This window comes from Camelina sativa, chromosome 6 (genome assembly GCF_000633955.1).
Source record: "Camelina sativa cultivar DH55 chromosome 6, Cs, whole genome shotgun sequence".
Lineage (NCBI taxonomy): Eukaryota > Viridiplantae > Streptophyta > Magnoliopsida > Brassicales > Brassicaceae > Camelina > Camelina sativa.
In genome coordinates, this window is record NC_025690.1 from 1,089,846 (window position 1) to 1,102,654 (window position 12,809).

At 37.4% G+C, this 12,809-nt stretch overlaps 2 protein-coding genes across 2 annotated transcripts; one reads left to right on the forward strand and one right to left on the reverse strand.

Annotated features, from left to right (window-relative positions):
- LOC104790009 (putative protein PHLOEM PROTEIN 2-LIKE B4) lies at nucleotides 8,522-8,864 on the reverse strand. Its single transcript, XM_010515698.1, has one exon. The coding sequence runs from the start codon at nucleotides 8,840-8,842 to the stop codon at nucleotides 8,522-8,524; it is 321 nt and encodes a 106-aa protein (XP_010514000.1). The 5' UTR covers nucleotides 8,843-8,864.
- LOC104793836 lies at nucleotides 9,732-12,603 on the forward strand. The gene is made up of 5 exons (XM_010520259.1): nucleotides 9,732-10,609; nucleotides 10,666-11,009; nucleotides 11,190-11,323; nucleotides 11,390-11,579; nucleotides 12,212-12,603. The coding sequence occupies exons 1-5, from the start codon at nucleotides 9,732-9,734 to the stop codon at nucleotides 12,601-12,603; spliced, it is 1,938 nt and encodes a 645-aa protein (XP_010518561.1).

Here is a 12,809-nt window from a genome sequence, read left to right on the forward strand (position 1 = left end):
AAAATTTGCATTTTTAATAACCAAAAGTTAACCATAATTGTAATTAGTACACCACATTAGCAATAACAAAAAGAGAGAGCCATATTTATAACAACCAAAAGAGAGAACCAGAATGATAAATCCTAAAACTATGATTCTCTTAAGTGACAAGGAACAACACATCATCCCAAAGTGTCAAGTTCATTAGAGTAAGAAATAGAGAGAGATAAGTAGCTTAAGAATTAACCTAAGGAGGAGATGATCTTTATGTAGGAGGGTCGATGGATGCATCAATTGATTCAGACTCATGGAATTCGACAAAGGCCGGATCAAGTTTGCTCATGAACTTTTCCAAGCGCTCTATCTTCTTCTGTTGCTCAGCCACAACTTTGGAATGTTCTGCTTCACGAGCAGCAATCTCAGCATCACGTTTTGTATTATAGGCAACTTGTTCTTCAATGATACGATGAGCTTCCTTCATTTGCTCTTGCAATGCTACAAACGATGACGACTGTCCTTGTTGATGATAGCTGTTGCCATTGAGAAGATCCTGAAGATGATCCTTGAGGCTTCCGAGCCCAAAAATATTACCTCGTGAATCCTTCTCAGTGGACTGAGAAAAGAAAAGGTGAAACTGTAAATAGAGAATATGAAAGTTAAAGACTCTTTAAATATAGATTGTGAGAAATGTAACTTTACTTGAAGAAAGATGGCGGTATAATCTTCTGTTGTGAGCTCCTGAACTCGTGAAGGATCTGACTCGATCTCAGATAGCTTAACTTGTAAGTTTTTCTCATAAGTTGTAAAGATCTTCTCAGCCTTGCGATCGACATACGTACCATCTGGCTTTGTATGAGTCTCTTTGAAAACCTCACCAAGACTCACTGGTCTCCCAACTTTTTCTTCCTGGAATGTTACAAAAACAAAGAAAAGGGTTAAGACATAAGTTTAAGTTGCAAAGGTGTAAGAAGAAAACATAAGTTACTCACCAAGCCTTGTTTGACTTGTTGATACGATGTTGGCCCAGATAAGTGCATGTGAGAACCGAGACCATTACGGTCTGACATGCGAGCATTGAAATAGATTCGACTCCTTTCATGTGCTTCTTCAGTATCGCACTGAGCAACCATTATTTTCCATAGGTCACTCTCGATCCATTTAGGTCGCACTCGACTAGTCCTAGCGTCGCTAACCATGTTTTTCATCCGTCGTTGGCATATCTCATAGAAATACTCTTGCAATGTCCCTGTTATCAAAGGATCCCAAGTGTGTGTTTTCTAGGAAAAAAGGAAAATAGAATTAAGTTAGTGAAAAACAACTTAATTAAAACCTATCTATGAAGGAAACCTCAGAACATAAAACTATACTGCAAATTCAATGAAGTAACTTTCTCGTCTCTCCGGAGGCACACATGACCAATTGTAGTATGGACCATCAAATTTGTTTGTAAAAACTTTAGTAATCTTCCGAACCAGTGCTGATTTAGCATCACGAGTAAACTTCATATAACATAAAAATAAGAATCAAGTCAGTTTGACAACCAACTAACTAGAACACGGTTGTAAGTCTTTCGACCAATAACAGACATGAAACACTAAGTCGTTTACTACAATCTGATGTAAACCAATAACATACATGAAACCCTAAGAGTGTTTACTACAATTAGACAGCAAAAATCAACCAACTAACTAGAACATGGTTGTAAAATTATGAAAAAGTAGACATACCAAGTCATTTCAGGCTTCGGTTCCGGAGAGAGGCCGGTGGTGAACTTATGACGGTCCGGCACCATAAGTATCACGTTTAGAGCCCTCAACGTGTCCTCCTGGAGTTCCGGCAACACTGGATCTGACTCTGCGAAGTTGTTACCTTGAGAAGAAGGATGACTTTGAGCTTGAGAGGCTGCATTTGGAGATCTCGTAGAATCTTCCAATGGATTCGATTGAACCAGTGGATTGTTCATAACTTCGGTTGATGACCGAGATGGAGGATCTACACCTACTCGATTCACAGAGTTCTGAAATAGGACCTGCGCTGGTGGATAGTTTCTGACCTGTGGTGCCGCAGATGTCAATAGTTGGGGAGAAACGCGGACTTCTTCTTGAGGCGTCTGAGGTGTAGGGTTTTCAGCCGCCGGCGTGAAGTTGTATTGAGGCGGTAGAGGGTTGATTCTTCTCACCTTAGATTGTAGATTAGAGCCACCGGGTCTGAGAGAAGCGTTGGGGCCAACATTTCTCTTGCGTCCAGGTTTCTTGACAAGAGGCATCGTCTGCTCTTTTGAGAGATATGGGAGATTGATTTAGGAGATTAGGGTTTCGTGTTTAGAGAGAAATCAGTGAGGAATATGAAGAACAAGAAAGGTGGAATGATTAGAGATTAGGTTGACGATTAGGGTTAGGTCGTGCGTGATGGGCCGATAATGGACCAAGTAAATGGATTTCGTGTTTATTTAGCCCAAACATTTTCAATATAGCCGCTGATCAGTCCCTAAGTTGTTGGTATATACACAGACAATTTTATTTAAAAAAGTTGGGCTTGTTTAAGGAGTCCATAATCTGGTCCACCGCGTAATTGTGGTAATTAAACCCAAATATTTTGAACTTAGTCACTTATTTGTCGCTAATCAGTGGCTTAATTTAATCCTTTTAAATCCATATAATTTAGTTTATATATTTTTAAACATAACATTTAATATATATTACATATAAAACCATGAAATTATATATTTTTAAACATAACATTTAATATATATTACATATTATTTAGAGCACAATTCAGTATATATTACATATTATTTATTGCACAAATTTGACATAAACATAATTAGGAGGATTCTTCGTTTTCTGGTTCTTCATCATCCGAAGATGTTAAATTACACAAGAATTCATCTTCAGGTTCCACATCGTCAACGCCGTAATCGAGATTTATTAGGTCTACTCCCTCTTCCAAATTGTCAAGTACAATATCTTCAATTGTAGTCATCAATACAGCATCATCATTTTCGGTTTGCAAAAGAGTCATCTCTCAAGTGTTGACATATTTACCAGAAATGTTTCCCTTTGGATTCACCTTTAGAATATTGAACCATATTTGCTTCGGTTTTTTTATGTATGGATACGGAATATAACACACTTGTTCTGCTTGAGAGGCTGCATTTGCATATTATGAAAGTTACATTTGCATATCAACAATAATGTTTTATTTATAAAAATATATACACACACACACACATATATATATATAGATATATATACTTACCTAGAATAAATGGTCGTATTTATTGTACTTTCTTGTTGAAAGTACGTCTAGGACACCACCATTGCTCATCCGAGTGCCTCTACCGATAGTCTCGGCTTGAGAGCCATGTTTCATGCATTTCCCCACTTTGACGGCCAAGGTGAGTAAATATAAAAGGCACTCCAGGCACATGATATACAGGGTTTTCACCTTCATCAAATCTTGTTAACCTGACCAAATGATTGAAAATTAAATATATATTCACACAATATATTCAAATCTTGATAGCATTTACCTTGATTTTGTTTGTATGTTCGCGGCAAAGTAGTGCTCTGAGAAGTATGCAATATCGTCATTGATATATGATTCAACAATTGATCCTGCTGCATATCTTTTATTCTTTGCTTTTCCTTTCAATTTTTTAATAAATCTTTCAAAAGGATGCATCCACCTATATTGGACAGGACCTCCTAATTCAGCTTCGTAAGGGAGATGTATAGGCAGGTGCTCCATCACATCAAAAAAGGATGGTGGAAAGGTCTTTTCCAAGTTGCATAGGATTAGAACTATATTTTGTTTTAGAATTTGAAGGCGATTTGTATGCAAAGTCCTAGAACATAAGTCTCGGAAAAATGCTCCAACCCCTACAAGATATATTCAAACTTCAATATCACATTAAGAATTATATAAGTACTTCATAAATAAATAGAATTTTGATTTATTAATTAATGAGTACCTGATAACGCAAGGTGGACATTCCTGTGTAGCAGTTCTGCAAAGATAAATGGAAGTAACCGCTCCATAAAAACATAGCAATCATGGCTCTTCATGCCTGAAAACTTTCCATTTTCCATATCAACACAACTAGCTAATTCTGACGAATAACCATCTGGGAATTTAACTGAGTGTTACACATATTCCAATAAGCTTGTTCTGGCTTCGTCTGTCAATGTATATGCCGGGAAAGGTGCTTTACCCCTACTATCAAGATGTAAGTGTGGTCGAGAACAGAACTTCACTAAATCCAATCTTGACATGATGGTGTCTTTTGATTTACCCTTCACACGCATAAGAGTATACATGATGTTGTCCAAAAAATTCTTCTCTGTATGCATCACATCAATATTATGTCGTAGATTGAGGTCCCTCCAGTATGGCAGCTGCCACAATATGCTTTCTTTGTGCCAGTTGTGTTGCTTCCCATATCCCGGCATCTTCTTTTCATGATCATTTCCACCAACGTCCTTCGTTTTTGGTTTATCACACCACTCAATCGCTCAGAGTAAATTTGCTCACTGGTCAAAGACTCATGTGGATACTCTCTCATAGCGTCTTTACCTTTTAAGAAGTCTTTTTTATTCCGCCTAAGAGGATGACCATGAGGAAGAAATCTCCGGTGACAATCAAACCAACATGTCTTCCTTCCATTAAGTAGATAAAAAGACTTTGTATCGTCCATGCACACTGGAAAAGACAATTTACCATGTGTTGTCCATCCAGATAACATGCCATACGCCGGGAAATCGCTGATCGTCCACAATAGCGCTGCTTTTAGATTAAAATTTTGACTCAAGGACACATCGTACGCATCAACTCCATTAGACCACAACTCTTTTAACTCCTCAATAAGAGGTTGGAGAAATATATCGAGACTAGCTCGCGGATGATTTGGTCCAGAATTCAGAATTGTAAGAAACAAATACTCGGTATTCATGCACGTACCAGGGGGTAGATTATATGGCGTCAAGATCACAGGCCATAAAGAATGATTTCGAGACATCCCAAATGGATTGAACCCATCGGTACATAATCCAAGATACACGTTCCGGGGTTCTTCGTCAAAACGAGGATTTTCTTCTTGAAAATACCTCCACTCCGCTGCATCAGAAGGATGATTCATTTCTCCCTCCTTTGTTAGGTGCTCGGCATGCCATCTCATTGTTGCTGCAGTCTTGTGGCTTTGATACATTCTCTTCAATCTATCAGCAATAGGAAGATACCACATACGACTATATGGTACTTTGGTTCTACGTCGGCCCTCCCGAGGCTTCCATCTTTGTGCACCACAAAACAGACATTTATCTTCCTTTTCGTCATCTTTCCAATATATCATACAATTGTTAATACAAACATCAATTGTATGATATGGGAGGCCTAAATTGCGCATCAATTTTTCGGTCTCATAATGTGAACCAGTAGCTTGGTTTCCTTCTGGTAAATAATCAGTCAAAATTTCACAAACCGAATCCACTAACTTTTCACTCATATTATTATCTGTCTTATTTTGCATGACTCTAGCAGCTAGGGATAATTTTGAGTGACCTTCATGACAACCATCATATAATGGATTTTTTGCACCTTCTAACAAGTCGTAGAATTTCTTGGAATGGTTAAGTACCGGTTCCTCGACATTCTGATAACTACCATCTTGATGATAATTATCTTGATGATAATTATCTTGATGATAATTATCATCTAAACTTATGTTATAACGAAATGCATCATTCACCATATCCACATATCTATCTCCTACCACATTACCCACTTCTTCATTCCCACTTACAAACGTCGGATCTACATAACTCGNCGGTTCCTCGACATTCTGATAACTACCATCTTGATGATAATTATCTTGATGATAATTATCTTGATGATAATTATCATCTAAACTTATGTTATAACGAAATGCATCATTCACCATATCCACATATCTATCTCCTACCACATTACCCACTTCTTCATTCCCACTTATAAACGTCGGATCTACATAACTCGTTCCTATGCCCATATTAATTTCTTCCCCATGTTTATACCAAACATAATAATCTGCCATAAACCCATAGCAAAAAAGATGATTCCAAATTGTACCTCCTCGAAGACGCCTACCGTTTTTGCACTTATCACAAGGGCAGTGAAACTTACCACCATTATTTTGTGCTAAACGCTGACTATTTGCAAAAGCCATGAACTCCTCTACCCCGGTGCTGAACTCTTCCGTGAAATTTCCCGTCACTTCATCAAGCCTCTTATACATCCACTCCCGAAAATGACTATAATTAGAACTTCCCGCCATTATTAAAGATCTCTCACTCTTGTTTTTTTTTTCTCTTTTGATTTTTTTTCTCACTCTTGTTTTTTTTTTCTCACTCTATTTTTTTTCTCACTCTCAAAATTTTTTTTGTTACTCTCGATTTCTTTCTTGCTAATGCTCTTGCTTGTGGTGTGAATGAAATAAGAAAGGAAGGTGTGGTATATATAGAGAAATTTGGCGACTGAAAAACGACTGTAAAACGACTCTGATGTGACTCAAACTAACAGTCGCAACAAAACAAAGCTTACCAACCCCACAAACGAAAAAAACGTGTTTCTTTTTGGCCGACATGTTTGCGACTCACCTCAATAGTCGCTTAGTAGTCGCCAAATATCCGACTAACTAATTTAGTCNTTTTTTTCTCACTCTAGATTTTATTTTTCTCACTCTCGATTTCTTTCTTATTAATGCTCTTGCTTGTGGTGTGAATGAAATAAGAAACGAAGGTCTGGTATATAGAGTGTTTTGACGACTACTTACCAACTGTTAAACGACTGTAAAGTGACTCAAACTAACAGTCGCAAAAAAACAAAGCTTACCAACCTCACAAACGAATAAAACATGTTTCTTTTTTGCCGACATGTTTACGACTCACCTCATTAGTCGGTTAGTAGTCGCCAAATGGCCGACTAACAGTTGTAATCGTATGTTAGTAGGCAAATTAATGACTGGCCGCAGTAGTCCCCATATAGTCGCCAAATTAGCTACTATTAACTGACGAATTTACTTTCTTGTCTTTCAGTCGTAAAGTTGTCGCTAATTAACGACTATTGAACCAACTACTCATTTCAGTCGGTAAAAACCGACTAATTTACGACTAATAGTCAGCAGTTGTAAAATAGTGGTTAAGCAGTCGTTATATAGTCACTAAATTTGGCGACTACGGGTTTAGTTGCCAATCGTAGTCGTAAATATCCTGTTTTCTTGTAGTGCCAACCACGAATCTCGAAAGCACATGCATACATCAAGAAGCTCCGGTTCTTTTTCAAACCTACATACTGTATATGACACATTAGGTGCAACATTTTTTCCTATCATCTTGATTATGACATATCAGTATCACCACATAAATCATGTGTGTGTAATATATTTTCTTATTTTTATTCTCTTGGATTTAGAATTCAAATCCTAATATGAATTATAATATTGCGAGGATTACCTAAGATTCAGGAATTAAGATCCATTTCCAATATTGAGGACTATTTCCCCATGTGATCGCGAGTTGCTTTATAACATGATACATTTCTTCCCACTTGCTTTCTCTAACCAGAAACTCTTTACTTTTTCAAAATAAAGAAGCTCCTTTAATTAAAATATTCGTCGACGGCTCAAATTTAAAACTCAAATAGTATCTAGGTATTACCTATTGGCCATCTTCTATTAGAACATGGACTTCGCATAAAGCTAAGTAGAGCTCCTTCTTTGACAAGAAAACTTGGAATCCAGGAATCAAAGATGCATATTCCTTTGGAATAAATTTCTCCCATACACAATTTGATTAGACCGTCGATCTTAAGGTTCTAGAAACCAAAGCGCCGCAATACATGCAACCCAGGGACTTGTAAGAGAGATTATATTATAGACAGTCTTCCGGTAACTCATCGAAAGGTGACAAACGAGAGACGATGATTTCTCCCACGCCTTTGCTTCTAGAATAACGAGTTTTTACCCCATTGACAAACTTGAAACATTTTTCCCCAATGGGTGCATCTATCTGATATATTATCAACCGAGACTTAGTACATTATATGACTAGTCCGAAAGTCTCATCTGCCGTTATTTATATATAAAAGCCTGGTCCTAAAGCGGCAAAGTCGTCCTTAATTATATATTTACAAATGAGCACGCATGTCTCTCCTCACAGCTCCATATATATCTCTTGGTTTAATTATGGTTAAATTTACAGATTTAGGAGTATATAAAACACTATTCAGGGCTTATGCCACATTGTCTTAAATATGATCTCCGGCCGGTTGAAACTTACAGTCTACAAAAGAAAATTTTGTTTTTGTTCATGATCAAAGCGAAGGACACTCTTTCTATTTATTGAATTTGTTCAAAAGAGAACGATAAAACATCATAATCAAAAATGCAAACACTACATTAATCAATGAATCAAACAAACGTTATTTTATTTTTTTAGTTTCTTAAGATACAAGATTGATACAAAAGCTTGTAACTGGAACCATCCAAGCCCTCTTCCATGGTACTACTTTACGGGCTTTTCGTAGGGCGGATATCAATTCCTTGAATGATCAAACCACGTTTCCAATAGGCATAATCAATCTCAATAATACTCAACACAGTTTCCTCACAATCAAAATCAGTGAAGAATTCCCCAAACTCTGTCTCCATCCACCCATCTTCCCTCTCCTCCAGTTTGATTAGATTCTTTCTTTCCCACCTTTTGGTTACACGAGTTCCTTGTCCAATAAATCCAACTCCAATGTGCTTCAAACCGTGAAATCTATCTCTTGTCTTGTACACAATATAAGCCGAGTAACAAGTTTTGGGAGATAGGATTTGAGTATTCATCACACCGCTTATCTTGAATGGAACTTCAACAAGAAGCTGTGGTACTTGATCAAACCTTGAAAACACATTGTGCAAAAAATTATCAGAATTAGTGATCCATATCAATCAAATGTAGCGAAAAACGTAAAGGAAGTACCTAGATTCAGGAATTGAGATCCATTGCTATGACTATCAAATGTGATCTCCAATTGCTTCGCTGATAACATGACACATCTCTTCCCACTCTTTTTATCTAAACAGACACTCTTTAATTTTTGAAAATAAGCTTCAATAACATGATATATAGTTCAATAGCAACAATAATATAAAAAAACTCAAATAATAAGAAATACCTTGCCACCATCTTGGATATAAACAAGATTGTTGCATAGAGCGAAGAAGAGCTCCTTATTCGACGAGAAGATTCTTGATTATTAGGATAGATACTTGGTTTAATTAACCGGTTTAGTATGTTATATAATTTATGTAGGATTAAGCCTCCTTTCACTTAATCCTACTCTTGTATATAAACGGTGGTAATCACACATTTACAACTTAATGAGAATTTAGTTTTATTCAGTTAGTATCTTCTTCTCCAAAACTTAATATGGTATCAGAGCGATACAACTGACGAAAGCTTCCGCCATTGATTCTCATTCACTTTTCTTGAGCTTGTTTTTTTCATTGATTCTTCAGCCATGAGTGCTCCTATCACTCCGCTAATCTTTGATTTTGTTTTCCAGCTTTATATCGCTATGATCGAGTATCTTTTGTTTGGGCTCATGTTTTTCTTGCTTCGTTCTTTTTGATTGACCTAGATTGGTGCTGGTTCTCTTTGATTTGCTTAATCCCAGCTCAATCGTTCTATAATCTTTGATATTTCTTATCAATTTCATCTCTCATCTTGGATATGGCTTCAGTTCCGACCTCCGAGATGCGTCGTCCAACAGATCAATATGAGAATCCGTATTTTCTTCATTCATCGGATCACGCAGGGATGGTTTTAGTTTCGGATCGGCTCACCACTGGATCTGAGTTTCATTCTTGGCGTCGTTCTGTGCGCATGGATTTAAATGTCAGGAACAAGCTTGGCTTTATTGATGGAACCATTCCTCAACCTCCTGATGATCATCCTGATGCAGGTTCTTGGTCACGATGTAATGATATGGTGATTACTTGGTTAATGAGCTTAGTTTCTAAGCAGATAGGTCAAAGTTTGCTTTATATGCCTACTGCTTCTGCTATCTGGCTTGATCTTATGTCTCGCTTTAGGCAAGATGATGCCCCTAGGGTCTTTGAAATTGAACAACGGTTGAGTACTTTGCAGCAGGGTTCTATGGATGTCACTACTTATTATACTACGTTAGTGACTTTATGGGAAGAATTAAAGAACTATGTTGATGTCCCTGTTTGTACTTGTGGCAAGTGTGAGTGTAATGCAGCACTTTTGTGGGAGAAATTGCAACAACGTAGCAGAGTAACGAAGTTCCTAATGGGGTTAAATGAAGCGTATCAACCCACTCGTAGGCATATCTTAATGTTGAAACCTATGCCATCGATTGGTGATGTTTTCCACATGGTTACTGAGGATGAGAGGCAAAAGAATATTCAACCGGCTACTAAAATTGATAATGTGGCTTTTCAAGCTTCTGGTCCTCCTGCTAATGGTGGCTATACTTATGTGGATAATGCTGGTAATGGTAATGGTTCCTTTACAGGACCTACTGATAATACTGCTTATGCTGCTTTTCGACCTCACAGAAGCCCTATTGTACTCATTGTAATCGAGTTGGTCATACGGTTCAGAAAAGTTTCAAACTCCATGGATATCCTCCTGGCCATAGGAATGCTCAACGTCCTCCAATGCAGCAAATGTCATCACAGCCTGCTATGTCTCGTGCATCTTTTCCAACAGGGCAACGTCCTCAGTTTCCTACACAGACTCAGTTTCAACAGCCACAATATTCTCAACCGAGTGTAGTGGCTAATGCAGTGATGAATTCTGCTTCTTATGTTCCTTCTCCAGCACAAAATGCGACCAATCTTGATCTCAGAAGTTTTACTTCTGACCAAATTCAAAGTTTGATTCATCAACTAAGCAGCCAAGCCAAAGCTTCAGAGCAGCCGTCTTCTTATCCGTCTGCTACGATAACTGAGCATGGTGCTATGGCTGCGACATCTTCTTCTGGTAATGTGACAATTGAGTTTCCATCTTCTAGTCTTTGTTTTGAAAACCAAATTTTTACTTTTCAACATCAATGTCTATCTTCCCTTTACTCATTTTTGCCTAGTGGGAGTTGGATAATTGACACAGGAGCTACTAGCCATGTGTGTTCTGATCTTTCTTTGTTTAGTGAAACTTTTCCAGTGACAGGTGTAATATTCTCACTCCCTAATGGCACTAGAGTTGCTATTACTCACATTGGCACTGTCCATATAACTCAAACATTGATTTTGCATGATGTTCTTTATGTTCCTATTTTCAAATTCAATTTGATAAGTGTGAGTTCTTTAGTTCGACATGATAATTGTTCTACACATTTCTATACTGATTCTTGTTATATTCAGGTCCATACTCAGGACTTGATGATTGATAGAGGTGTACTAATTCACTGTCTATACATTTTGGAGCATCATGACATTTCAGCATCTGCCAATTCTGTTTCTGCATCTTTCTTTGGATCCTTGCAAGTCGATGGTCGTGTCTGGCATCAACGCTTAGGTCACCCATCCTCTGTCAAGTTACAATACATGTCTGGTATTTTACCTTTGTCACTCTCTAGTTCTTCTCATGACCATTGTGAAATATGTCCATTAGCTAAAGAAAAGAAGTTACCATTTGTTTCTCGTAGTAATCTTTCACAATTACCTTTTGATCTCATTCATTTAGATACTTGGGGGCCTTTTCAGTAGAATCTCTAGAAGGATATCGCTATTTTCTCACCATTGTAGACGATTGTATTCGCATCACCTGGATTTATATGATGAGGAATAAAAATGATGTTCTTTCTATCTTTCCATCTTTTATTAAACATGTTCAAACACAATATAATTCTGTTATAAAAGTCATCCGTAGTGATAATGCTCCTGAGCTTGGTTTTACTCAATTAGTTAAGGATCATGGCATGATACATCATTTTTCTTGTCCTTATACTCCCCAACAAAACTCTGTCGTAGAACGTAGATATCAGCATCTTCTCAATGTTGCTCGTGCTCTCTTGTTTCAGTCCAATGTTCTTTTGTGTTACTGGTCTGATTGCATTCACACTGCTGTTTTCTTAATCAATCGAACACCTTCTTTGGTTTTGGACAAAATTTCCCCTTATGAAAAGTTTTTTAAACATAAACCAGACTATAGTTTCCTGAGATCTTTTGGATGCTTATGTTAAGCTTCTACTTTGGCAAAGGATAGAAACAAATTCACACCTAGAGCTGAGCCATGTGTATTCATAGGTTATCCATCTGGTTATAAAGGGTATAAGGTCCTTAATCTTGAGAGTAATACGATTCATATCACTCGTAACATCGTTTTTCATGACCATATTTTTCCTTTCAAAAATGTTACTCCATCTCTACATACTACTGATTTGTTTAGTAAATCGATTCTACCATTACCTGTTCCTAGTGAGATTGAATTGATTGATGATACACAATTGTCCTCACCTGCACCACTTCCTCTCTCTGCATCATCATCCTTGTCATCCTCTAGTGTTGTTGCTACACCGGATGAGACTTCTACAGCTGCCACAGGACAGGTTGCACAACACAATGATAGACCATGACGGCAAGCTAAGGCTCCAGGTTACTTATCTGACTATCATTGCAATCTTATGAAAACCTCTCTTTCTCATCTTACTTCTCTTGATCTTTCTACTCTTGATTCTTGTTCTATTGTTGCTCATTGCAATCTTACACAAATTTCTGATACTTTTCCTGATCTAGATCCTCTTGTTGTTTATCCTCTTTCTTATGTTCTTACTTACTCCAA